The 27937-nt window shown below is 46.8% G+C and overlaps 1 protein-coding gene and 1 long non-coding RNA gene across 2 annotated transcripts in view; both read right to left on the bottom strand.

Annotated features, from left to right (window-relative positions):
* The window catches only part of LOC308653535 (retinoic acid receptor responder protein 1-like), a 32091-nt gene extending 28173 nt beyond the window's left edge, over positions 1–3918 (bottom strand). The window contains exon 1 of the mRNA XM_081302115.1: positions 3548–3918. Coding sequence (XP_081158241.1) covers positions 3548–3835 — 288 coding nt within the window. The 5' untranslated portion in view covers positions 3836–3918. The remainder of the gene's footprint in view (positions 1–3547) is intronic.
* LOC308652843 overlaps positions 1–27937 on the bottom strand; it is a 1084519-nt gene that overhangs the window by 81216 nt on the left and 975366 nt on the right. The gene's annotated exons all lie outside the window — the stretch shown is intronic.

Here is a 27937-nt window from a genome sequence, read left to right as displayed (position 1 = left end):
ACATTAATGGAGCAAAGAGTTCAAGGGGAGCTGTGATCTGATGATTATGTATTGAAGTGCTTTAAAAGTTGAGAGGACTTTTAAAGAGAACAGGACTGGGGTGGTTCATTGCCAACAGCGACTCGCCAGGATAAAGCCTTTCTTAAAGTTGGTATTCTCCTGCCTGTGACCCAGGGACAAGCTGGGTTTCTGCTGTCAGATCCAGGGTAGCTGACCCTGGAAGGACCAGGGCTTAGACTCCTGGCCTCTCGGGTGGCTGACCTTCCTCCAGACCTGCTCAGCCTGCCGAACATATCACCTCATCACTTGATTAAATGTGACATAAATTGGTAAGAGTTCACAAAGTCATGTCCACAAAGTCCAAGTTCAGTGCTTTAGAAAGAATAGATAGAGGCAAGAGTCTAAACTTAGCTGTTGAATCAGGTTCGTGTGAGTCACAGCTATGGAAGAATAAGTAGAAGATTATGCCATCTTATTATCTGCAAGTGTTCACTCCACTGTTGGCCAAAATGGACATTGCAGATGATCCCCTGTGGGACATTTCCTTGCTAGGAGCTCCAATTAAAGGCCAAGGCCCTATTATCAAAAAAAAAAAAAAAAAAAAAAAAAAGACTATAAATTTACCCTTAGCAATTACAATGGAAATGGAAACAAGGCCTGGTTGTGACACATGCTACCCACACACTTTGGCCAGCTGTTTCAAAGTCTCCACCCACTGGTCCTGGTCCCCTCCAACACCAGTCCACACACAGCATCTGATTCCCCAGCCAGCAGACTTCCTCAGGAGGTCACCAAGGAAAACTTGGGTCAGCCTCTAATGAGAGGGAGAGCACACGTGTGTGTGTGTGTGTGTGTGTGTGTGTGTGTGTGTGTGTGTGTCCTAGAACTCCCTGGGGGCAGAAGGGGACCCAGCTGGCCAGGATGTGCAGATCCATCCCCAGCTCCACCCAGAGCCTCCCACTGCCCTACCTGTGGGCCTGAGCCTGTGCCACATGAAGCTTCACTGGCATAGGAAAGGTGGCCTGAGGCCAGGAGAGGGCCTCGGGCAATTGTTACTTGAGCCGCTTTTTGACTTTTCTAAAGGGTTAGTGCTGTACCGCCTTTCACCACTAGAGGTCCACGGCGTTTCTAAAATGAGGGCCCTTGCGAGGCTGCGGGATCCCAGAGGGGAGTGATTCCAGGGCTGCTGGAGGGACTGAAACCCTTTGGTATGCGGCTGTTCAGCTTTGCCCAGGACATCCTCGTCATGACCTCGTTCACACACACACATCCACATCTCCAAAATGTTCTGAGACAACACTCACCCTTGCTTTTGCAGTGAACTCACAAGGTTTGTATTTCTAATCATTTCAATTAAAAAAAAATAATGAAACAAGGCTGGTGGGGGGGTAGCTCAGTAGTGCAGCATGTGTCTAGCACATAGAAGGCCCTGGGCTCAATCCCTGAACCCAAACCCAAACACCTGGACCTAGTAAATTGAGTTTATCACTCACTAGTGGGCCCCGAGTTTGAAAAACCCTGACTTAGCCTCAGCCTCTCACCTTGCAGTGGCATGTGGCCACCTGCTTGCTCTGGTGGGTCCTGACTGCAGCACTGAGCTCTCAGTTGATGCACAGATGGGATGAAGGGGCATCTTTCACTTTATCCCTCATGCTGGTGCCACAACTTCTCTCCTTACTAAGGCAGAGATTCCTCGAGCCACCATGCTGGGTGCTGCAGGGGACTTGTCTTTGCTCCTCACACAGGCACCTCAGTGCTTCAGAACTAATCGGACCTCAGAGGCCTTCCCTAAGGACACTGCCCCAAGTCTGAGTCAGGGCCACCATGTCCAGCCTAGAACACTGTTGGTGTCAAGAAACAGCTGAGGGTTGAGCGCTGCCCCTGTGGTGATAACTCACATTCCTAGACCCTGGGCAGTGTACACACATCCTCTGTTGTGACTCTTAAAACCACCCTGCAGGATGGCAGAGCACGAATTATTTCCATTCCAAATGGGGAAATGGCCAGAGAAAACTGACACTGTCTCTAGGTTGTGTGGCGGCCGAGCAGGGCTCCCTACAGCACCCCGAGATTTTTGGCTGAATCTCTTTTCCTTGGTGGCTATAGCCACACAAATGTTTTACACCAGGGAAGAAATGGCAGGTAAACCGATGACAACAAGAAGCAGCCATTTCTCAAAGATTTTACTGCACACCTGCCTGCCCTAATCCATTGATTTCCTTTCTTTCTTCCCCAACGCCCCCTCTGAGGAGAACCTTTAAAATTCAGGACCATTACACTATTACAGATGAAAAGCAGTAATGCAGTCTTGTATGGAAGAGAAAGGGAGTGCATTGTTACTTAACTCACTCAGGTTCTGAGAGTTAGTTTAATTATTTTATGAAAGGTGCCAAGAATGTTATTTTCAAGGGGGTGACTAAATGCATGAAATTATTATATTTAAATCCCTGAAACTTGAATGCTGGTGTACTCTAGAAATCTGAGCTTGGTTTTCTGTAGGGAATCACCCCCACTGATATCCAGGGAGCAAATTTTTAGGGTCCCTCTGGGCCTTTGGGTGGGGGCAGCATCTCTCCCACCCTGATGAAGAGCTCAAGCTCCCTGCCACCTTTGCTGGACTAGAAAAACCAGACTTGTGTGTCCCAGAGGCAGAGAAAATGGTTAAAAATAGGTAACAAAAATAGGGTGCCCTTTCCTAGCAGCAAGTTGATTCTGTCATTCAATAAAGTTAGCCCAACTGGGTGCAGGAGGAAGTCTTTAAAGAACCAAGGCTGGGCTTCCAAAAAGCCATTTCCCACCTCTGATGCCAGGCCAGGGGCAATTAAACGACCATCCTGCTGCCACTCAATTTGAAACCCACCTGTTTAAATCCAACACTTAATTCTAGGTTGAGGCTGTTTGTGTATCTGCAGGCTTCATGGAATATTTGAGTTTGCTAGATAAGGCCACTTTGCTTAACTTCTGTAATTTGGTGAAGAAAGCCACTAGCTCCACACAGAAATAACCTGGAGCCTGCTCCTTGAAACGGAAGCAACCAACCAGGAGAAATTCCCAATCTTTCATTCACGTAGAAAAGTACGCCCGGAGTCAATCCCTTCCATCATATTTAGCGGATCCCAGCGCTGGAAGGTTCCTGCCCAGATGGATGTGTGGATTCCAACCAAATCATCCGGAAGCCCTGCTGGTGGCTTGAAATTAGCAAGAGTTTCGCGGTCCTGCATGGGAACTGATTCAGATTTTGGAAATCAGAGTTTGGCGGGAGCCACTGGTGGGTCGTGCCCTCAGTGCGTCCCGAAAAGGTCAGTGCTGGGCTTGGGCCTCTTCCTCAGTTTCCCTAGTGCATCTCTCACCCAGGTGTGAGTGCTGTCAAAAGCCGGGACCTGGGAAAGATCTAAACACCTTGAGGACGCGCCAGCTTTCCGCGGTCTCTGCGCGCCAAAAACCGCTCCACGCTTGGAGCCCGACGGTACTCCGCGAGATCCCGCTCCCTCCCAGCGCCGCCCGCCCGGCAGTCGCACAAGTGTCGCTGCTCCGCGCCGCCACTCACCTGCCAGCCGCCTGTCTGCACATTGGCCAGCACTCGGAGCTCGCTGGGCGAGCCGGAGTGGAAGTTGAAGAAGTGCAGCGCGACGCGCGCTGCCTGCTGCAGCATCGCCCACGAGGGTGGCGCTGGGCGGTCTGTGCCCCTGGGGCCCTGGAGCGGCACCACGGGGTCCTGGAGAGGCACTGCCGCGCCCCGCAGTGTGAGCAGCAGCAGCAGCAAGAGCAGCGCCAGCGGCGGGGCGTAGGGGCGCGCGGGCCCGGGCGCGGACGGGGGTTGCCCGCGGGGCTGCATGGACGCGGGCTGGCGGGGCTCTACCGACGCGGACCGACCCGGTTCGTAGCCTGGCGGGCTGCGCTCGCAGAAATAAGGCGGCAGCGGCCCCTCCCTCCCCTCGCGCCCCGCCCGGTGAGGCCCGGTGGCGCCTCCGCGGCGCGGGCCCAGCGTGTGCCCGGACTAGGGGATAGACGAGGGGCAGGGGGCGGGCCTGATTTCTGCCCTGAGTTGCCGCGATTTCCCGATCCTGGGTCTCTGGGCCTGCTTGGACTCTCCCAGGGTGGGGATGAGACTTCCCAGCGAGAGAAAAGGGGCCGGTGGAGGAAAGCGTGGCTGCAGGGGGACTGGAAGGGCAGGAGTGCGGGAAGCTGGAGTGAGGGGGAGAGGCGCAGAGGGAGGAGTGGGCAGCAGGGCGGTGGCCAAGGCCGTTAGGCACGAACAGTCTTGATAACCCAGCGTGAGGCTGATTCAAAGGCAGGAGTAAGCCTGGTTCCAGTGGGGTGTGGGTTGGCTCAGGCCCAGGCGGTGCAGGGATGAGGTAGCTCCTGTTTCTAAACCACAGACCAGAGGGATCGGGTAGAAGGGGTACTGAAGGGCACTCAGGGTTCCCCGCCCTCTCCAGCACTCACCCAGCCCCGCTGTGGTTGAGGCCCGGTGTGCCATTTCTGGATGAGCGGGGAAGCCTCTGGAAACATCCCACACCCTGCCTTCCGCTGGATGTTGTCTGTCCATCATGTCTTTCCTTCCTTTTGAAGGTCTTCGTGGAACACCAGCTCCCCTGGGCTCTGGGAAAATGAGGATGAGCAAGCAGATAGACACACACCTCTGCTCTCCTGGAGTACATCTGGGCAGGAGAGGCCATGTTAGATGCAGCTGCAAGCTGTGGAGAGGAATGGCTGCGGAAAGGCCAGGTGGAGTCAGGTGGTTATCATCTTAGTGTGGACATCTGGAGAAGGTGAGAGCCAGGAGGATGCAGGCAGGAAGACCAAGGAGGTGGCAGGAACTAAAAGTGCCCAGGCTCAGAGCAGGAGTACCCTAGGCCTGCTTGAAGAAGAGCCAGGAGGTCTGGCTGGAGGGAGGAAAAAATGGAGAGAGCATAGCCCCTGGGTTATGGCCTGGTCACATCTGAACATACTCCTGTCTTCCCAGCAGCTGGAGGGAGAAGTCGTTCTAAGGATGGCAGCACAGAAACACGGGAGGACCTGGGTTGTGACAAATCACCACAGTCGGGCTCCTCTTCCTCCCTCTGAGCTGTGCTGTCCACATGCTTCTTTGCCTCAGGTCCAGTCTCCCTTCCCTACAGTACAGCTTCTAGCAAAGGAAAGGAGGCCTGGATTTGCCTGTTCTCTGATTGCTGGGCTCACCCCAGTACACCCCGCAGGTGCTTGGCCAAGTACTCTTGCCAGGAGACCCAGTCCCAGAATGGTGTGCTGAGAGAAGGGCCTAGTTTCCCAGCTATTCCTGGCTCTTGGGCAGTGAGTAAGGGGACCAGGAGCCAGCTCCCATGAGCCTCAGGCCCTCAGAATCCCCCAAGAGCAGGTGTGGCCAGCTGTCCCCCTTCCTCCTGGAGATGCTGCTCCGATTTCCATTTTTCAACCTCTCTCCAATGCTCTCCACCCGACCTCCCCCCCCCCCAGTGGTCTCTGACTCTCACTCTCTGTTCACTGGGGGCTCAGGGATAGGTCAGGATTGTGCCCTGGTGTGTGAACCAGAAGGACTTTTCAGAGTGGCTGGGAGAGAGGCTCCTGCCCTCCCCAGAGCAGGTGCTTCCCCCTCCTTTCTCTCCCATGAGATCAAGCCTGTGTCCCCAGAGCCACTGGTGCCATCTTTCCTCTCTTGACACCTGGATGCAACAGGCCCACTGGAGGCAGAGAGAGGCATGGAAGAAAGGCGGGTCATTGGGGGATGTTACAGACCCATTGGATGCAACCCCTCTGAAGCCCACTGTATTTGTGGACATTGGTAGGAACCAGTAAGCCAGCTACATTGTTTAAGCCAACTTTCCTGTAACATGGTTGGGAAGTTCCCAGTGCATTGCTTATGTAGTTACTATTGGCAGGAACCACAGATTCAAAGTTGCCCTTGGGAGTCTGTTTGTGCTAGGAGCTGGGGGGTTGGGGGAAGCCAAGTGCAGCTCTGGAAATCACAGCTGGGCCCACCATCCTCAGACTCCACCAACTGGAGGTTCCATTCCTTTCCCCCAGCATCTTGGCCTGGCTGTAGAGCCTCATTAGGGGCAGGGCTGGCCCAGGCTGTGACCCTGACTGAGCACTGGAGCCTTCTGGCTGGCAAGTGTCTGTCCCCATTTAGCTAACTCTAAGATTGAGAGAAGACCGACACAGGAGTGAAAGAGGAAAGAGGACCCTGGGGAAAGAAGAGGATTCCCCGAGAGAGACTGTAACCTGGGCCATGATTGGGAGCCATCTCCAGAGAAGACAATAGAATGGACATTTCACAAAGGTCTAGGACCCTCAGTTGACACTTTGGAGTTTTCTCCTCTTTTCTCACCAGTGTAAGCACCTGCCTGGGGGCTGAAAAGCAAAGTCGTCAGTTGCTAGGAGACAGCATGTCTGTGGGTACCTGAGTGAGGCTGGTGCCTGGGTGATGTCTCTGGAGGAGCAGAAGAGAGCCAGCTGACTGTGGCTGCCCAGGAGAGGGGAATGAGGGGACAGGAGGGAAGGGCTGACTCTAACTCTGGGTCCTTCCTATTACCATTGGAGGTAGTGCTGCAGCTCAGGGCACGGGAGCCAGGCGCCCAGGCCCCTCCTGTGGGCTGAGGGGTGCTTGGCCTGCCCATGGCTCACCGAGTGGGTGGTGAGGGTCAGGTATGCCCTATCCATACTCAGGTAAAGTATCAGGACTGTGCCTGGTACACAATGGCCATATCCATGGCCCCATTGTTATTGCCATTAACTTAAAAAACAGATTATCTTGAAAAAGAATGTCACCCCCTGTGGATTTCTTTTCACAGATGAAGGTATAGCAGGGACTGGAAACTGCTGGGCCACTCAGTGAAATCCCAGCTATTTCTTCAACGTTTTTTACAGCTCTTAGCAATTAAGGAAGATGAGGCTCTGTGTCCTTTGGATTCTTCTCCCTGGCTGAGGTGAAGGTAGGGGAGGTTGGCAGATATGGACACCCCATCCCTGACTACTGCAAGGCCATTAGCCGGAGCTCAGGTGAGGATGATTCTATTTCAGAGCCCTGGAACCCAGAACACTGGAGAAAAGGCAGCTTGCCTGGGTCCTTGCCTGCATGACACAGTCTCTCTGGGGACCTTGATTTCTACTAGGATAGGCCCTGTGAGCCTGCACACTCCCAGACCATGTTTCCAGTTGCATGGAGCCTCCCCTGCACCCCATAGGAAGGCTTGACTGCCACAGTAGGGCAGAGGCGCCCTCAGTGCAGCCAGCTGTTAAGCCGTGTTTGACTTCCTGTTCCATCCTGTGAGGTGCTAGAGAATCATGGGGGATCCAGTGTCCTAAATATGGTGCCCATAACCTTCCTGAGACTCATGCTGCAGGGAGGTGGTGCTTTGCCTAGAGCCAGGTCTTGGAGCCTCCAGCACCGTGCTCACCCCCCCACCCCACCCCCTGGATAGGCCTTGGAAGACCTGGGCCCTGGTGGAACAGCTCAGGAACGTTTTCTGGACCCACGAGGTTAAGGAGGAACCTTTCCACCTGAATCCAGAGGGACCAAATTCTTTGGGGATGCAGAACTGGAGACAAGGCTCTTTTTAGTAGTGTCACAGAAAATACGGTGGCAGTGTTTACTCCTGTCATCAGGAAGGATTTCACATGCCATAGATTGAGAAGAGACTGGCTTCGACATGTCAGGAAGCCTCAGAATCTAATCAGATAAGGCAGCTGGCCACGTCCAGCAGGACTTTGAAAAGAAAGCCACATGCGGTCACCAAGTCCTTCAAGTGTGACAAGGGTGGTGAAAGAATTTTTACTATCATTTTATTTAAGCTGATTGAAATATACACACTCATTTGTGGCTGGTGATCACTAACTATATTCTACAGTGCAGTTGTAAACAAATGATTTTCATGGCATGATTCTTTTGAAGAAAGGGAAAGTGTGTTTGGGGCCTTGTGTTTCAGACTTGGTGCTAGGTGCTTCCCCCCAGAATGATCTGCTAAGTCTCCACAGCTTAGTGAGCTGGAGACCAGGGAGGGGTTAAGTAACTTGCCTAGTGTTGCGTTCTCAGTGGGGGTTAAGGGAGGGATTTAGACTCAGTCTGGCCCTCTGGGATGGTCTTAGAGCAAGGTAGGCTTGAAGGGTGAGATTAAGCAGCCAAGAGAGTCCAGGGGAGTTGCGATGATTTCAAGAAAAGGATACTGAAGGGGGCACACAACCTTTAGTACCCAACTAAAAGTTCATTTGCAGAGGAGTGTGGCTGATTGTCACATCCATGAAAGCTTCATTGCATTCTGGCTGAGGTGGGGGACACGGAAGCATGTGATGCAGTCCTGATACCAAGACCTCTATTCACATGCCAATGTGCCTGCATGGACAGCAGGCCATATGGGGCTGGTGCGTGGTCCAGGAGGGCTGGGCTTGGCCCCTGAACCCTGTGAGAGGGGAAAGTGAGAGCTGCCAGGTCCTGCACTCAGGTTGCTCTGTGGGGTCCACACTGGCTGTTGGCAACAGCACTCAGTAGGGCCCTCTTGCTCCAGTGCTCTTCAGTGAGATGCTACTCAGCTGAAGCAGTTTCAAAAATCTCTAATCTGTGGGCACAAAATGATCCTCCTAAAACCCACCAGGTGGGCAGGGCGTTCACATTTGAAACAGTGATTTAGGCCAGATGGATTCCAGGAACATTGCTTCTGCTGTAAGGATTTGACAAGTCCATTCAGACATGTAATGGCCAACAGATGGTTTTTTAAATGTAATGAAATGAAAATGACCAGCAGCTTGTGTTAGATCTTGCAGTTTTCCAAAGTGAGCCCTCATCCTTGGTATGTCACACTCCTTAAGAACACAATGTCTTCATAGCTCAATCATGCGCTTTCTGGTGAATTTGGAAAGGTATTTTGTTTTTGATCAGTCGCTTAAGACAGGACATTTGCCCTTCCAAGGATGAACTAACATCCTCCTTGGTGAGCTACAAATTGAGATGACAAATAGATTATAAAATGGGACCTTTAATGTTCTAGCCTAGGGCATTTAAATAAAGCTCAAAATAATAAACTCCATTTTTTCCTGGTTAAGGAGATTCTGTATTCATCAGAATGAAATAAAGAATGTTGAAGTTATTTTTTTTCTGGCAACAATACTTGGAATTTTGCATTCTTCAAGGAAAATTGTAACAAAAAAATTCATTAACAGTTGCTAATGCTGGTATGCCCTGAGCTTCCTGGAGTGAGTGAAGAAACTGTTTATGACCTTAGTGTTTGCAGGTCAAATTTACATAGTTTGTTATTAGGGCAAACCCAAACCAACTTCTCATGCCACACAGCTGGCCTCTACCCACACGTGGTGGCCTAGATAACAGGACCAGGGACCAGAAAGCCCACATTGTTTGTCTCCTCCTCGCCATTCTTTCCACAGGGAGCCTGACAGGGAGTGCACGTGATGAGGAGGACAAACAGGAGCACTGACTATACACGCATGACACATCACCTAGGTGACTTAGGACACGTAAATACACACAGACCATGGTCGGTCAAGTTCCTCGGAATGCAACCATGCTGTGGGTGGATCTTCACATTGGAGCTAATCAAGAAAAGCTGGACTTGCGGGGATTTGAAAGTATCAGCAAGTCGTGAGGCCAGCAAGGGGCATCTGTTCCAGGCAGGCACAGGGGCCTCGAGGGGGCAACTGGGGGGAAGACCAGGCAGGGCAGCAGTGGGCTGGATGCTGCCATCCGGAAGTTCCCTTAGGCAGAGGAGAAAGGAGGAGGGACTTGAAGACCAGCCATAGCACCTACTCTTGGGGTGGTCTCGGAAGTTATGCATACCTGGGCTGAGAGGTGCCCAAAGGGCACAGGATGAGTCAAACTGCGTGCAAATTATTTTCTAAATGAATGCTGGTGTGAAAATATTTTCACAGATAAATAATGGATCAGGCTTCAGGATAAGGAGGCACTATTGGCTAAGATGTATCTTAGCTTTTGACTCTTAAAGGACTCACTAGGACGGCACAGTGCAAAGTGTTCTGATCTGGATCAGAAGGAGTGAGGTCTAGTCCCAGCTCAGATACCCAATCTGGCTTCATCTCCTCTGAGTAGCATGCTGGGTATGAGGTGGACTGCATGTTAATCAGAGGGAACTTGTGGCTTGAAGCACAGTGGTTTTACTGGCTTCTGGCTATGTGTACCTAGGGCCCACAGCCTTGCCAAGAATCCTTTCTTTCTTTCTTTTCTCTCTCTTTTTCTTTCTTTCTTTCTTTCTTTCTTTCTTTCTTTCTTTCTTTCTTTCTTTCTTTCTTTCTTTCTCTCTCTCTCTCTTTCTTTCTTTCTTTCTTTCTTTCTTTCTTTCTTTCTTTCTTTCTTTCTTGTATTGGGGATTAAATCCAAGGTGCTCTACCACTGAAATTTTTATTTTTATGTATTTTTTATCCAGATCTTTTAATTTTGAGACAGGATCTCACTAAGTTGCTTAAGGCCTTGCTAAGTTACTGAGGATGGCTTTGAATCTGTGATCCTCCTGCCTTGGCCTCCCCAGCCACTGGTATTACAGGTATGTACTCTAACCACCTTTTCTTTAATCTTGGAAACACCTTCCTACCTTCTGCACTGCCCTCATACCATCCTGCAGGGCCCACACATGGCCTGACCAGCAGATAGTTTGTTTTTAAAATTCCACACTTGATGGGGCTGGGGATGTGGCTCAAGCGGTAGTGCGCTCGCCTGGCATGCATGCGGCCCAGGTTCGATTCTCAGCACCACATACAAACAAAGATGTTGTGTCCGCCGAAAACTAAAAAATAAATATTAAAAAATTATCTCTCTCACTTAAAAAAAAAATAAAATTCCACACTTGAAAAGAACAATACTTTAATTGATATGCCCATTGTTTGAATTAAATAAAACAACTGTATGTTTGAAATTTGATAAATTATATGAATCATGCTTTAATTGTGGTAGCTGGGGTAGGCTGCAGTAATCAACAACACCTGCATCCTGGGGCTCATGACAAAGGCCTGTCTGTGCTGTCACTGGGCCTCCACCGCACCTCCTTGTCCTTGTTTCATGAGCCAGGCTGTTGGAGCATCCTTTTCTTGAGTACTCCTTATTCCTAAGACCAAGGGGAAAAGAGAATGGGGCAAATCATGCTACGTCTCAAAGTCCCTGTCCAGGAGTGACCCCCATTGCTTCTGCTCACCTTTTATTGCCCAGGCCTATGTTCTCCAGTGGGTGGGATGGTGCAGTGCTAAGAGCCACAGCCAAGTAATATGATGCATGGCATTTTTGGTTGAAAGGTGATGCCAGCAAGCCATTGAGATGATATGATTATGTTAAGATTTGCATTCATATGGATATTGGACTCCTGCTGTCCACCTGGGGGGGGGGCTGCTACGGGACTCCTGGAGAGTTCCCATTGGTTGGGGAAGTGCGGTAGGAGGGAATTCCGGAGGAGGGACTTCCTATTGGGATCCAGGAGAACACCACGTAGGTCAGTTGACAATCTTCCCGGGAGCATACGGGGCATTGCGGCAGTTTCAAAAAATAAAGTTTGTTCCTGCTTGAGTGGCTCGTGATTTTGTGCCCAGCCAGACTGCAGCAGTGTAGTATCAGTATGTGCTCCGGAAGGCACACAGCTGGAAATATTTGGGATAGTACACACACCTACCCCAGGGCAATGCAGGTGAGGCCAACGTGGCAGTCTTTTGTACAGGGTATTAGTCAGCTCAGGTTGCCATAGCAAAACGCCATAGGTTGGGTGGCTAAAATACCAGAAATTTATTTCCCCAAAGTTCTGGAGGCTGGAAGTCCAACATCTGGTGTAGGCATCCTTATGTTCCTGGGAAACCTTTGAGCTGAGCTTGCAGACGGCTGCCTTCCCTCTGTGTCTTCCCATGGTTGTCCCTCTACATCTGTGTCCTGACCTCCTCCTCTTATGAGAAAGACCAGGCTACTTGGATTAGGGACTATCCTAACAAACTTGTTCTAACCTAATTACCCTCCAAGGATGCTATCTTCAAATAGTCACATTCTGAGGAACTAGGAATTAGGAGTTCAGAACATGAATTCTGGGGGACACTATTTTGCCCCTAACATAGACCATGCTAAAATTAGAGCCTTGCCTCATTAACTGAGGCCGTAACAATGATAGTAATCACCAAAACTTTTCAATAAATCTTGTTCCTATATTTGATGCCAAAAAGTTGGACAAGGTTTATATTTGCAAATAAATCATTTCTTATTGTTTTTATTTAATTTTTAGGTGTAGATGGACACAACACAATGCCTTCATTTTTATGTGGTGCTGAGGATCAAATCCGGGTCCTGCCGGTGCTAGGCCAGTGCTCTACTGCTGAGCCACAATCCCAGCCCCTCATTTCTTATTTTTAAATAAAAAATGTTTCAGAACCATTCAGAATGTCAACAAAACTTCATCGACAGTTTATTTTTGCCATTAAAGAGAGGCACTCAGCAGAACAGTGATTTCACAGAAGCTGCATGGGACACAACTGGAGGGGAGGGAACCGCGTCATGGAGCACTTGTGCTGTACACCCAGAGCCTGCCCTCACCCTCCAGGCCGGTTCACAGCCCGAGCTGGACCAGCAAAGCTAGTGGCCCCTGGAAGACCCAGGACGGGCTGTCTGGAGACACGTTCACGTGGGTTAGCCACACGGAAAGGACACCGGGCAGCCTGCGGCAGATGGCACCCGGCCTGCATTTCTATTCTTCAGTGTCCAGGGCTCAGCCCTCCACAGACAGAAAAACCCTGCGGGAACCTCTGAGTCCTCTTCCCTCCTCCATAGCCATCTTCCCACCCCCTCCGGCCTCCCTCCTCCCCCTTCTCCTTCTGGCCTTCATGCCCAGCCAGCTGGCCTCCAGCAGCTCCCGTCCCCACTTCCCTTCACACTGTCCTTCCACAGCGCTGCCAAGTTCCCTGGGAGGGGCTCCAGGCACAGGCCGGGCTCCGCTTTGATCTGGGGCGACACTGGGCCTCCTGGGGGCACTTCTGCGTTTTCACTCCTCCTTCTCTGCATGTCCTCTCACTCCCCTTTCTCCTGGCGGACCAGGTCCCCACCTTCCCCATAGGGGCTTCTCCAGGAGATGCCTCGCACACAGGACCCCTCCCTGGAACTCCCTTAGGCCTCTGCTGCCCCCCCCATGCCCCCCCAGCTGCCCTTCCTCAGGGAGGCAGAGTCACTGGTGCCTGTCCTGCTCTCAGGTGTGGGACTGTCCCTGCACAGCTCCAGGTCCTGCCAGCTGTGCTAGGCCCCCGTCCCAGCACAAGTCCAGAGCCTGACAGAGGGGAGGGGAGGCAGGGCTGGGAGGTGAGGTTTCCTCTTCAGACCACAACTGCCAGAAGTCATTTCTTGCTACAACATTCAGGACAGACATACAGAGATGCTCCTATTAAAATAAAAACATAAAACTGTCATTGCAGGCACATAGCAGACTTTTCCAGTTCATCTCATATCCTGAACTCTCTCCAAGCACTTCAGGTAGTACAGGATCCAGGGAATGGGGTCTGCTTTCTACTGGTTCTAGTATTTGTTTTGTGATAAGTTAGCAAGCCATAGACCGGTGGCTTTCCCTGAACATTCCCCTGTTGCTGACCTTGATCTTGGCCACTGGTCCTCCAACATGAGCCTGCATCAACTTCCCCTGGAGGGTTTGGTAAGGCACACTCCTTGGTTCCACCCCAGAGACTTGGAGTCAGCAGGCTCTGGAGGCTGAAGGAGCTGCCTTTCTGGCAAGTTCCCAGGGATGCTGATGCAGGGGAGCAGACTTCAGCATCTACTGGGCAAGAAGCTAAAAATCATCTTCCTGTGTTTCTTCACCTCTGGTGCTTTTGTGGGAGGTGTGGGAAGGTACATCATGGGCACCTTTCAGCTCCAGGAGACAGAGAGCCTGCAAGCAGGACTGGCTCTGAGCTTCTCTCAACGCCTATGAAGCCCATGAGTTATGGTCTAGATGTGAGGTGATTTCCCAGAAGCTCATGTGTGAGACCATGCAAACAGGAGCAGAGGTGAAATGATTGTCATGAGAGCCTTGACCTCATCAGGGCATTCCTCCACTTAGATGGACTAACTGGGTGGTGAGTGTAGGTGGGCAGGGTGTGGCTGGAGGAGGTCGGTCACTGGGGGCATGCTGTGGGTTTTATATTCTGACCCCATGAGTGGAGTGCTTGCTCTGCTTCCTGGTTCCATGTCCTGATCTGCCTTTCTCTTCCACACACTTTTGAGATGATGCTCTGCCTCACCTCAGAGCAATGGAGTTGGCTGTCAACTGACTGAGATCTCTGACACTGTGAGCGTCAAATAACCTTTTCCTCCTCTGAAATGGTTCTTGTCAGGTCTCTTGGTCACAATGATGAAAAAGCTGACCATGTACTGCCCCCTCTTGGCACCATCGGCAATTGTTTTGTTTTTGTTTTTAGGACAGAGGGTCCTGGCCGAACATTATTTTGCAACAGTTATGCTAATTCCACCAAAGTCTCTATGTCCTACTGTGCTGTTTCTCATAAACAAAAATGTCCTGGGGCCCCATGCTATGTGACGGGGCTCCTGCCAAGACCCAGTGGGTTTTCTGCCTCTTTATAGCCACCCTAGCAGCTGCTGCTCCAGAACTGCTCTCATGTGGAAAACAAACATTCACTGGACAGGGAGCGGCACAGGAGTGTCCCCACCACCACCATGTCCTGAGCACCCGCCCCAGGTCAGGCGAGATGCCTGGACCTCAACAAGTCATTTGTGCCCAGCAGAGACAGCTGCTCCATGGTGCTCCTTCTTAAAGTCTTGAGTCTTCGGAGCTGCAAACAGGTCTGCTCCTCACCTGTGTCTCACCTTTTGTTTGAGGTGGGTTTCTAGGTCTCCTGAGACACTAGTATGGACAGGTGAGTGCCCAGGGGAAACAGCCCCCACTACTAGGAAACCCATCCACAGTGTCCACTGAATACAGAACCCAGGAGTGGCAGGAATCTGGGCATCACTCAGTTTTGCTCAGCTTCCAGGTGGGCTGGGCACACAGGGGTCAGAGTGCCGGCATGGGGCCGGGCCCAGGGTTGCCTACAGGAGGAATGAGTCATGGCTCTCAGGGGCCTGGTCAGATGCAGCAAGACACTGCTGTGCCAAGCACACTGGACCCCCCAAAGAGCACAGGGAGGTTTCCACCATGATGAGGGAGAGAGAGAGAGAAGAGAGAGAGAGAGAGAGAGAGAGAGAGTATGTGTGTGTGTGTGTGTGTGCACGCGCGCGTACACGCGCACATGAGCGTGTGGGCAAAGTCCTCAGATGCCAGGTGTCAGGAGCTCCTGCCACACTGCCCATTCACCTGGAGCCTCAGGGCTGTCCCTTTTTGGGGTCCAGCTCTACCCCTGGGCAGCTGCTGCAGGTGCCCCAGCCCATGGCCGTGGAGCTGAGAACCATCCCTCCCAGGCTTGGAAACCATCTGCGTCCTGATTCAGTGTGTCCTGGCGCCTCTGACCCACTCTCACCTTGTCCTGGGGCTGCCAGCTCATCATGCATTCAAAGCTGGAGGTCCTGGGCCCAGCAGGGCGCTGTCACTGGACCTGTAATTGTCTCCTCTTTCCCGGTGAAGTGGTGCGGGTTTCCTGAAGTGTTTGTAGCAGTCCCAGGGGCCACCCTCCCACGTCCTGATGCCCTGGGGGCTCACACTGCAATCTGTCAGTGTCACTCAACACAAGTGTCTAGAACAGAAGGGGACACTCGGTGTCGGACCTCCTATAGGTGCGTTCAACTTTTAACCGACTGTGCCAAGGCACTAGCTGTGATTGCATGTGTGACCAATGACAATCACAGGACTGTTCCCTTGAATTTCCATCAAGTCCCCCTCCAGCCCTTCTTCTACTATTCTTCCTGGCCTAATAGCATTTCATTCTAATGTTTTCTATGTGACAGTGGCTTGGGCTTAGCCATCATCAATCCACACCACTGGTGAGGTGAACTGTGAACCCGTGACCCTGGTGGTCTCACTCAGGTGTGTGGGTTCTGAACATCTAGCGAATGCACCTTGTGTCCTCACCCAGACTGTCGATTAAAATGTGTGCAGCAGAGCTCCGGGGCACACCACCAGACACATCCTGGAGATCAACGTCTGGTTGTCAGTCAATTATCTGTAGCTCTGACACAGCCACCTGGGAATAGGTGCGATTGTGTTTTGGACATGGGAGGGTAGGGAACCCCTGAGGCTTTGGGCACATGCTGGTGGAAAACTGAAGTCTCTTAGGGACTGAAGCCTCCACAGAGGCTGGTGCGTGGCCAGCTCACAGCCTGAGTGAGCTCTAGTAGAGGCGGTGACCCTGGGATTATGTGGGTGGCTCTCCCATCAGAGGCCTGATCTTCATCTGCATCCTCCTTGCTTCTGCAGGTCTGAGTGTCTTCCTCTCACCAGAAATTTTTGGTAAACTTCTGGGGGGTTCAAGTCAATTTGCTTAATATACCAAAATTTCATTGTGTCACATAAAGAAAGCAGCGTGGTGGGTTTCACCCTCAAGTGTGACCTCTTAGAATTGGTTTTAGCTTTTTTTTTTTCTGTACCTGAGATTTTCTTTGAATAGTGAGTTAATACCCGCAGAGAAGTGCCCAGTTGTGGGGTCCCAGTTCCACAAGTTTTAACCTGCATCATCCACAAAGCCAGCACCCTGTCAAGACGCAGTTGGGCCCCTCACCTGGAGGGCGTGGGCCTCCTTCCAGCCTCCCCTCCCTCACCTTAGACTCTAACACTGACGGGTCTCAGACACCATGCAACATAACCAGGGGGATAAATAGCCTACACAAATAAGGTAAAGCAGAGACACCTGAGTTTATAGTTACACACTGGTAACTATAACCACCACCACTCTGATGACAATACAGCACTTCCTGAGTCATGCCATGCTTTGGGCTGTGCTGGGCAGCTCCTGGAGACCATCAGGATTGATTCCTACAGCAGCCCCCAAGACAGTGGAGCACTGAAACTGGGAAACCATGACCCTAACAGGATGTGTAGCAGGTGTAGCAGTAGCTGGCATACTCACACAAGGTAATGGCAGGTGAGGTTCATTAAGCATAGGCGAGGATTAGGGAAAGGGCAGGAGAAGGCCCAGGGCAGTAAGTCCAGTGGAGTGGCCTCTTCGGCAGCTGGGTGAGTCAGAGGCCCTGAGCCTTGGCTCACGCCCATCTGTTCCACCTGAGGCTCCACGGACCGGCCATGGGCCGAGGACACTGGAGCCCGACCAATGTGGAATTTCTCCTCCCAGCTTAGAGCTTCTCCCTTCATTCTGTCTGCTTTTTTGATTTGTGCCTTTACGTCTTACTTAGAAAAATCTTTTTCTACTCCAATGTCTTAGAAATGGCCTCTTATATTCTTCTCCGGAATTAATGCTTTTTGTACTGGGTCTTTACCATCAGTAGTTATGCATGTGTGGAAAAGTGATTTTTTCCCTCGAATCACCAGCCATTCATCCCAGTACCACCCAGTCTGGGTGTGTGAGGAGAGCACCTGAATGCCACCCATGGCCTCCCTGGGCCACCTCTAGACCTGGGATTGATGCCTTGGCATCTGGAAGTGTGAGTCTCTGTCTCCTTTTGTCTCTCCTTCAATTCCTTTCTTAGCTGTTTTTTTCTTCTTTTACTTTTTACTACTGATTTGAGAGTGAACTTGACATATTCCGTGCCAATTCTTGTTGGAATCTGGCTGGAATCGCCGTGCTGACTGATTAACCTGGGGAGAACTGGCCTTCCGCGAATGGTAAGTGCTTGCCCTTGTTCCCAGTTTTCTTTCATGCCCTTCATTTCCACTGGGCAGTTTCCTCAGGATCTGGGCTGCTTCCCTGGGAAGCCTTCCTAGTGAGGTACCCGGTGGTTTCTCTTTACTTTATATCAACTAGCACATTCGTTTATTAGTTGCTTCTGCTCTAAACACTTCTGCAGCGTGCCAGTGGATCTTGTATTTATTTGGCAGCCTTGCTGAGCAATCATCCCAGTCTGTAAAGCTGTCTTGGATTTTCTGTGTGGTAGGCCAGACTGGTCCCCAAGATTCCTGTCCTGATGCACACCTGTGCAGTCCCCTCTGCTCTGCTGTCAGCAGAACCAGCACACATGATGGGCAGCCTCACCCATTGCCATGCTGTATCATCAGGGACCCAGACCTAGCTCACCGAGGGGACAGATACTCCTGGTGGCTTTGAGTAGGTGACTTGTCACAGTGTGAGCATGCCACAGGGGCTGTGGGCGGCCCTCTGGCCACAGAAAATGGAACTCCTAGCCCTTAACCACAAGAGCCGCATTCTTCCAAGAACTGCGAGGTGGCCAAGGACCCTGGGCTCTACTGGGGAGGGGAGCCTGGCTCCACCCTGACTTTGCCTTGAGAGGCCCTGGGCCAGGCAGCTTCCGACTTCCAGAGCCGTGGCTGACCAGCCTGTGCTGACCCCTCTGCTGGTTGTGGGGATCTGCTGGCCAGCAATGGAAGCAAGCCCACAGAAGCAATGGCACCTACAGCCCATGGCCAGCCAGCATCTTCCTTCCAGCCTGAGCACGTGTTCTGGGCTTATCTGCAGTGTTCTGGGCTTATCCTGGGGATGAATAGAAGAGAAAATGTTGAAAATCCTCAAATTTGTCTTGATTGTGAATTTCTTGATTCTAGTCTCATCATTAAGTATAATTTTTATAAACTTTTAGAGGAAATCTTTTATGAAGTTATGAGCTTTGTTTTATCTCCCTACTTTAGTAAGGATTTATTTTCTAATTAGGGGTAGGCTTTAAAGTTGACTACATTTTCTAAATCTGTTGAAATATGTTTTTTTTTTCTTTTTTAGCAAGTTAGGCTGTTTAATCTGTTAGATTTTCTGAAGTTAAGCGGACATTTCACTCTGGGAATAAACCTTAATTCTTTTTTCATATTTTTTTATTGGTGCATTACAGTTGTACATAATGGTGAGGTTGGTTATTATATATTCATACATGGAATAAATCTTACATTCTAAAGCAAAACTTGAGTACATTGCTGGTTTAATTTGCTAATATTTAAGATATTTGTTATCTGTCTTTAAATATTTGGCAAAACAATTATAAAACTATCAAGGATTATTGCTTTTTTTTCCTTTTTAAATGAATTTTATTTTTTAAGGCAATTTTAAGGTTCACAGTAAAACCAAGAGGAAGGCACAGAGTTCCCATTTGCCCGTCCCAGGTGTGCCCAGCCTGGCTCACCAGCAGCAGCCAGCCTGAGAGGTCTGCTCACTGCAGCTGAGGAGCCCGTGAGGGCCTGTCCACTCCTGGTGGGGTGCATGGTGTGGGTTTGGGCAGTTGCATACTGACATTATCCACCACTGCAGAGTCCACAGAATTGTCTCGCTGCCCTGAAGGTCCTCTATGCCTGGCGTCTCCATTTCTTCCTCCTCTACCTCTGATGACCACGGTCCTTTCACTGTCTCTAGGGTTTTGATCAGGTAGTGACTTCATGAGTAACTGGGATGTGAGTCTTCTCCACGTTCCTTTGTGTGGATCCCTCCCTCCTCTGGTGCTCAGTAGCACTCCATGCACCGGATGCCACAGTCATTCATTAGCTTCCTGAACAACAATGGTCCTTCCAGGTTTTGACAAATATGATAATACGGCTGCTAAAAAATATCCAAGTGTGGATGTTTTCATGCACATAAATTTCAATCATTTGGAGAAATAAAGAGCATTGTTGCGGAGTGGAATAGTAAGGATGACTGTCTTCCAGAGGTTATTCTTTTTGTTAGTGATTTTTTTTAAATTAAATGATTCATGTTTTTGTTATTTTTTGTTAATTAATTTATTTTAATTAGGTATATATGATAGCAGAATGCATTTTGACTCATTGTACACAATTGCAGCACAATTGTCATTTCTCTGGTTCTACAAGATAGAGTGTCACACCACATGTACAGTCCTACATGTACCTAGAGTAATGGTGTCCATCTTATTCTGCCATCTTTTCTGCCCCCATGAACCCTCCCTCCCCTCCCTCTCCTTTTCCCAGTCAGAATTTTCCCATGCCTCCCCACTCCCTGTTATGGATCAGCATCCACTTATCAGAGAGAACATTCAGCCTTTGGTTTTTTGGATTGGCTTACTTCACTTAGCATGATATTCTCCAACTCCATCCATTTACTTGCAAATGCCATAATTTTATTCTCTTTTAATGCTGAGTGATATTCCATTGTATATAGATATCACAGTTTCTTTATCCATTCATCTACTGAAGGGCATCTAAGTTGCTGCCACAGTTTAGCTGTTGTGAATTGAACTTCTATGAACATTGATGTGGCTGTGTTACTATAGTATGCTGACTTTAAGTCCTTTGGGTATAGACCAAGGAATGGGATAGCTGGGTAAAATGGTGGTTCCATTCCAAGTTTTCTAAAAAAAATCTCCATACTGCTTTGCAGATTGGTTACACCAATTTACAGTCTTACCAGCAATGTATGAGTGTGCCTTTTCCCTCACATCCTTGCCAACATTTATTGTTGTCTGTATTCTTGATAACTGCCATTCTGACTGGTATGAGATGAAATTTTAGAGTAGTTTTAATTTTCACTTCTCTAATTACTAGAGATGTTGAATGATTTTTCATAAATTTGTTGATTGAATGTATATCTTCTTCTGAGAAGTATCTGTTCAGCTCCTTAGCCCATTTATGATTGGGTTGTTTGTTTTTTTGGTGTTAAGTTTTTTGAGTTCTTTATATATCCTGGAGATTAGTGCTCTATTTGATGTGTGTGTGGTAAAGATTTGCTCCCATTCTGTAGGCTCTCTATTCACCTCACTGATTGTTTCTTTTGCTGAAAGAAGCTTTTCAGTTTGAAACCATCCCATTTATTGATTCTTGATTTTATTTCTTGAGCTTTAGGAGTCTCATAAGGAAGTTGGGGCCTAATCCGATAAGATGGAGATTTGAGCCTACTTTTTCTTCCATTAGGCACACGGTCTCTGGACTAATTCCTAGATCCTTGATCCACTTTGAGTTTTGTGCATGGTGAGACATAGGGGTTTATTTTAATTTTGCTGCATATGGATTTACAGTTCTCCAGCACCATTTGTTAAAGAGGCTTTTCTCCAATGCATGTTTTTGGTGCTTTTGTCTAGTACGAGATAAGTTATTTATGTGGGTTTGTCTCTGTGTCTTCTATTCTGTACCATTTGTCTACATGTCTATTTTGAGCCCAATGCCATGCTGTTTTGTTCCTATAGCTTTGTAGTATAGTTTAAGGTCTGGTATTATGATGCTTCTGCTTCACTCTTCTTGCTAAGAATTGCTTTGGCTATTTTGTTTCTTTTATGAATTTCATGATTGATTTTCCTATTTCTATAAGGAATGTCATTGGGATTTTAATTGGAATCACATTGAATCTGTATAGAGCTTTGGGTAGTATGGGCATTTTGACAATATTAATTTTGCCTATCCAAGAGCATTGGGAGATCTTTCCATCTTCTAATGTCTTCTTCAATTTATTTCTTTAGTGTTCTGTAGTTTTCATTGTAGAGGTGTTTCACCCCTTTTATCAAGTTGATTCCCAAGTTTTTTTTTTTGGGGGGGGGCTATTGTGAATGGGGTACTTTTCCTAATTTCTCTTTCAGAGGATTCATCACTACTATATAGAACTGTATTTGATTTATGGGTATTGATTTTATAACCTGCTACTTTGCTTAATTCATTAATTAATTCTAGAATTAATTCACTAATTAATTCTGGAGTGTTTTTTTTTTTTGATCCTCTAAGTACAGAATCATGTTGTCAGCAAATAATGATAGTTTAAGTTCTTCTTTTCCTATCCATATCCCTTTAATTTCTTTCACCTGTCTAATTGTTCTGGCTAGAGTTTCAAGGACTATTTGAATAGAAGTGGTGAAAGAGGGCATCCCTGTCTTGCTCCAGTTTTGAGAGGGAATGCTTCCAGTTTTTTTCCATTTAGATTGATGATGGCCTTGGATTTAGCATAAATAGCTTTTACAATGTTGAGGTATGTTCCTACTATCCCTAGTTTTTCTAGTGTTTTGAATATGAAAGAGTGCTGTATTTTGTCAAATGCTTTCTCTGTATCAATGGATGTAATTATATGATTTTTATCTTTAAGTCTATTGATGTGATGAATTATATTTATTGATTTCCATATGTTGAACCAATCTTGCATCCCTGGAATGAACCCCAATTGATCATGATTCACTTTTTTAAAAATATGTTTTTGCCAGAATTTTATTGAGAATTTTTGTATCAATGTTTATCAGGAATATTGGCTGAAATTTTCTTTTCTGGATGTGTCTCTGCCTGGTTTTGGTATCAGGATGATACTAGCTTTGTAGAATGAGTTTGGAAGGGTTCTTTCCTTTTCTATTTCATGGAATAATTTGAGGAGTATTGGTATTAATTCTTCTTTGTAGATTTTGTAGAACTCAGCTGTGAATCCATCTTGTCCCAGGCTTTTCTTGGTTGGTAGGCTTTTTTTTTTTTTTTTTTAGTTGTAGTTGGATTCAATATCTTTATTTTATTTATTTATATGCGGTGCTGAGGATGGAACCCAGGGCCTCACACATGCTAGGCAAACACTCTACCACTGAGCCACAACCCCAGCCCCTGGTTGGTAGGCTTTTGATGCTGTCTTCTGTTTCCTTGCTTGAAATTGATTTGTCTAAATCGCGTATGTGCTCTTGACTCAGTTTGGGTTGATCATGTTTCTAGAAATTTGTCAGTGTCTTCAAGGTTTTCTATTTTACTGGAGTATAAATTTTCAAAATAGTTCCTAATTGTCTTCTGGATTCCAATAATGTCTGTCATGATGTTTTCTTTTCATTAGTAATTTGAGTTTTCTCCTTCCTTCTTTGCATTAGAGTGGCTAAAGGTTTGTCAATTTTACTTATTTATTGAAAGAACCAGCTTTTTGTTTTGTCAATTTTTGGAATTGTTTCTTTAGTGTCAATTTCATTGATTTCTGCCCTGATTTTAATTATTTTCTGTCTTCTACTCTTTTTGGTGTTGGTTTGTTCTTTTTATAGGACTTTGAGCTATATTTCAGACAGTTTATTTGTTGACTTTTCCTTCTTTTAATGAATGAACTCCATGCAATGTACCTCCCCCTTAGCCCTGCCTTCACAGTGTCCCAGAGATTTTGATAAGTTGTATTGGAGTTCTCTTTTAACTCTAAGAATTTTTTTATCTCCTCCCTGATGTCTTCTGTTATCCATGCATCTTTTAATGCATGTTGTTTAGCCTCCAGGTTTTGGAGCAGCTTTTCTTTTTAATTTTATCATTTCTAATTTCATTCCATTATGGTCAGATAGAATGTAGGGTAATATCTCAATTCTTTTGCATTTGCTAAGACTTGCTTTATGGTATAACATATGGTCTATTTTGGAGAAGGATCCATGTGCTGTGGAGAAGAAAGTATAATTGCTCATTGATGATGGATTATTCTATATATGTCTATTAAGTTCAAATTAATGATTGTGTTATTGAGTTCTATAGTTTCTTTGTTTAGCTTTTGTTTGGAAGATCTATCCATTGGTGAGAGAGGTATATTAAAGTCACCCTGTATTATTGTGTTGTGGTCTATTTGGTTCTTGTATTTGAGAAGGGTTTGTTTGACATACATAGACACCCCATTGTTTGGGGTGTACATATTTATGATTGTTATATCTTGTTGATATATTAATCCATTAAGCAGTATGAAATGTCCTTCTTTAACCCTTTTCACTAGCTTTGGTTTGAAGTCCACTTTATCTGATATGAGAATGGACACCCCTGCTTGTTTACGTGTTCCATGTGAGTGGTAAGTTTTTTCCCATCCTTTCACCTCCAGTCTCTGGATGTCTTTTCCTGTGAGATGAGTCTCTTGAAGGCAACATATAGTTGGGTCTTTTTTTAATCCAATCTGTCAGTCTGTATCTTTTAATTGCTGAGTTTAGGCCACTCACATTCAGGGTTATTATTATTGAATTATGATTTATATTCCTGGACATTTTGCTTTGTTTTGTTGGTTTTTAACTTGGTTTCTCCTTTGGTTGGCTTTTTTTTTAGTGTAGTTCTTTCCTTTGCTGATTTTCATTGTTGTTTTTTATTTCCTCCACCTGGAATATTTTGCTGAGAATGTTCTGTAGTGCAGGCTTTCTCACTGTAAATTATTTTAACTTTTGTTTATCATGAAAGGTTTTTATTTCATCATCAAATTTTAAGCTTAATTCTGCTGTATATAAGATGCTTGGTTAGCATCCATTTTCTTTCAGAGCTTGTTATATGTTGTTCCAGGATCTTCTGGTTTTGAGGGTCTGGGTTGAAAAATCTTCTGAGATTGGTACCCCCCATATGTGATCTGATTCTTCTCTCTTGTGGCCTTTAAGCGTCTATCCTTATTCTGTATGCTAGTCATTTTCATTATAATGGGCGTTGGTGTAGATCTGTTGTAATTTTGTACATTGATGTCCTGTAAGCCTCTTGTATTTGATTTTCCAATTTATTATTCATGTTTAGCAAATTTTCTGATATTATCTCATTGAAGAGATTGTGCATTCCTTTTGTTTGAATCTCTGTGCCTTCCTCTATTCCAATAACTCTTAGATTTGGTCTTTTGATGCTGTCCCATAATTCTTGGATGTTCTGTTCATGGTTTCTTACCATCTTTGCTGTGTGATCAACTTTGTTTTCAAGCTTGTATACTTTGTCTTCATTATCTGATATTCTGTCTTCCAAGTGATCTAGTCTGTTGGTGATGCTTTCCATTGATTTTTTTTATTTGGTTTATTGTTTCCTTAATTTCAAGGATTTCTGATTTGTTTTTTTCAGAATCTCTAACTCTTTCTTGAAGTAATCTTTTTCTACTTGTATTTGCTCTCTTATCTCTTTGTTGGAGTGATCAATGCTTACCTGTATTTGCTCTCTTATCTTTTTGTCGAAGGAGTGATCAATTTTTGCTTGAATTTGCTCATTTAGGTCATTCTTTAATTCACAGATCATTTTACTTATGTACGTTCTGAACTCCTTCTCTGACATTTCATCAACTACACTGTCCATGGGTTCTATTATTGTAGCATCCTGGTTTGTTTGGGGCAATTTTTTCCCTTGTTTTTTCATGTTGTCTACATATCTTCCTTTCTTGCAGTAAGGATCTGAGGTATTACAGTGTCTACCCTATAATCTTAAAGTATCCATGCAGATTATCTGTCCCCCCCCCCACTTTGAGTTGGGTTTCCAGACCCTGCCAGTGACCCGCAATGGATGCTACTGCAACTATAGGTGGTGGCAGCAATAGCAGAGGTAACTTGAGATGGAAGTGGGGTGTCCCAAGACGGATGAAACTTCTTTCAGATATGGGATTGAAAGGGTGGCCCTTACAATGGCTTTGGGCTTCTTCTAGACCCTCTTTGTTGTTGCAAAGTGGAGGTAACTGCATGGGGAGGACTATGGCAATGGCTGCAGTGTCCCAAGGTGAAGGTGGGTTATGTCTGGGCTCCCATGGGCTCCTGTGCAGGTCCGCAGTAGTGGCCCTAGGCCAGGGATTATTATTGTTTTTAAATGCTTGGGTACTTTTTGTTTTTGAGTCAAGTTGGTTCCTTTTTATATTTTCCTACTTCTAATTATTTAATATTTTATTAATGGTATTTCATGAAATTCTAAAAATAGTCTATACCAGTATTTATATTTAATTTTCATACTTAGTATTATTGATCTATGCCTTTTCTTCTTCATAATTGACCAATTTTGTGTGAGTTTTGTCTCTTACAATCTTTGCAAGGGGTCAACTTTTGGTTTTGTTAAGTCTATCATTTTAGTTACCTTTTTTTCATTTTACTCATTTCTGTCTTATAATTATTAGATCCTTCTATTTTATTTTGTTTATAGTTTTGTAATTTCTTGAGCTAAATGCTTGCTTGGGTCATCAGTTTTAAAATTTTTTCTTCTTTTTAAATGAACCTAATTTCTCATATGCTCCACACTGGCTGCATTCCATATGATAAAGTGGGGGTTTTTTTTTTTTTTGGTGTCCATTTGTAAATATTTTAAATATTTTTAAATGATTTACTCTTAAATTCACAATTTTCTTTTCTTTTCAGTGGTACAGGGGGTTGAATTCAGTGGTGCTCCCATGAGCTATATCTCAGTCCTTTTGATCTTTATTTTGAGACAGCATCTCCTATGTTGCCTAGGCTGGTCTTGAACTTGCAATCCTCTTGCCTCAGCCTCCCAAGTAGCTGGGATGACAGATGTGGCCCCCACACCTGGTTTCTTATTTTCCAAACAAATTGGCTCACTTATTTTGTTGTTGTTTTAATTGTACTTTATTGTGGTTAAAGTGCTTGATCTAAATGATACTGAGATTTGTGTATTTATAAGATTCCTTTTGTTCCCACTGGTTGATTTTTGTAAATTTTCAATTTTTGTACATGTTTCAAGTAGGTCAGAAAAAACGTTTCCCTACTGTTTGGTGCATGGTTCAGTCACCTCACATTTTGAGGTTTTAATTTTTTATGGTATCCTTGCAGCATCACAGTTTGTTCTCTTATAGATTGTGGGGTTTGGGGTCCCAGATTAAGACTCAGTTGACTTTTTGGATCAAGATTCCTGTACTCCAGGGGAAAGGTAGGTGTGTTACCTGTTTCTGTATGTGCAAGATGCAGGTGGGTTAGGCCTGGGCTGGCTTCTCAGGAAGAAGAGGCTCTGATCATCCAGCTGCCTGTGGCTGGTCTGATCTCATGCTCACAGGTGGAAACTTGCAGACCTTGTTTGGGGATAACGTCACTCTGAATAAAGCAACAAAAGCTAACAAAGTGTACTCTATGGGGAAGAAGGACAGGTGGGCAGGTTTTTTTTTTTATGTATAAAAATCAAATCTGCCTGTGGCTCCTTGATTAAGTCATCTTAAATGCCTGAACCATTTGACTGGGTCAATAATAAGAAGGCACATTAATTTACTTTAATCCACCGCAGCTCTCAGCTCAGTTACTCTTTGACTCATTTTACTTAGGACTTGGGAGAGGATGGGTAAAGGCTCTCCAGGCAGCAGGCCCCGGATGTTGTTTTGTGGTGGCCTGCCCAGTCCTCTGCCAGCTTATCTCCTTCCTCCAACTTCCAAGAGCACCTTCTGCCTGTTACCAATGTTATTTCTATCCAGAAAGTTAGTCTTGAGAATCAGTAAGTGTTTGACAGGCAGGCTTGTTTAAACTAACCCCGGCTCCAAACTCGGACCGTGCACACTGCAAGTGTACTGTGGGCTCAGTGCACCTGTCATGCACGTACCAGTCCACACTGGCTGCATTCCATATGATAAGTGGGTTTTCTTTGGTACCAGGTGCTCAATAAGCAGGTTTGGAAAGATGCAGCTCTACCCACGGGTGCTAACGTGTTGGGGCGTTGGCCTGTGCCAGGTGCTGGGCACAGGGCTCTCAGCAGGCTCCTACTTGATCCTCAGGCCCATTCTGTGAGGAGGGAGCAGGCTGTCTACTCTGAGACTTGGTGCTCAGTGGGGCTGGGTCCTCATTAACTGCTGCTCCTGGATTTCCCTGTGGAAATGATTTGGTGTTCACTTAGGCTTCAGTCCTTATCCTGATCTTCATCTTGAAACATAACCCTGTAAGTGCCTTGAGAGAACTGAGTGGAAGATATGAAATTATGTACTGAAGCAGTCCTGATCAATTTGGTGCAGTCACAGGTGTTTGCCCCACTTCTCCCAGCTTCCCCCCCACCCCTCATCCTGAAGAATTATATGGAAGTGGGGAGGGAATTTCTTTGTCCACTAGGGTGAATCAAGGTGCAGTGGAGTTTGACTAAATTTCCAGGGCAGGGAGAGGGTCTGATGGGAGGAGCTTTAGCAGGCTCAGGCAATATTGACTGGGGCACTTAGCTGTCACCTCATGTCTAGACAGTCCACATTAGCCCTGCATGTCTGTGATTATTCTTTCCTTCTTGCAGGACAGAGTTAAACAGATTTCACTGTTGAATTCTGGAGAATGAGGTGCTCAGTTTGCCTTGGTGCTGTGTGG

This window comes from Spermophilus citellus, assembly GCF_964194105.1.
Source record: "Spermophilus citellus genome assembly, chromosome: 7".
NCBI lineage: Eukaryota > Metazoa > Chordata > Mammalia > Rodentia > Sciuridae > Spermophilus > Spermophilus citellus.
The sequence above is the reverse complement of the archived record's forward strand: the minus strand, read 5'-3'. Positions and strand labels throughout refer to the sequence as shown.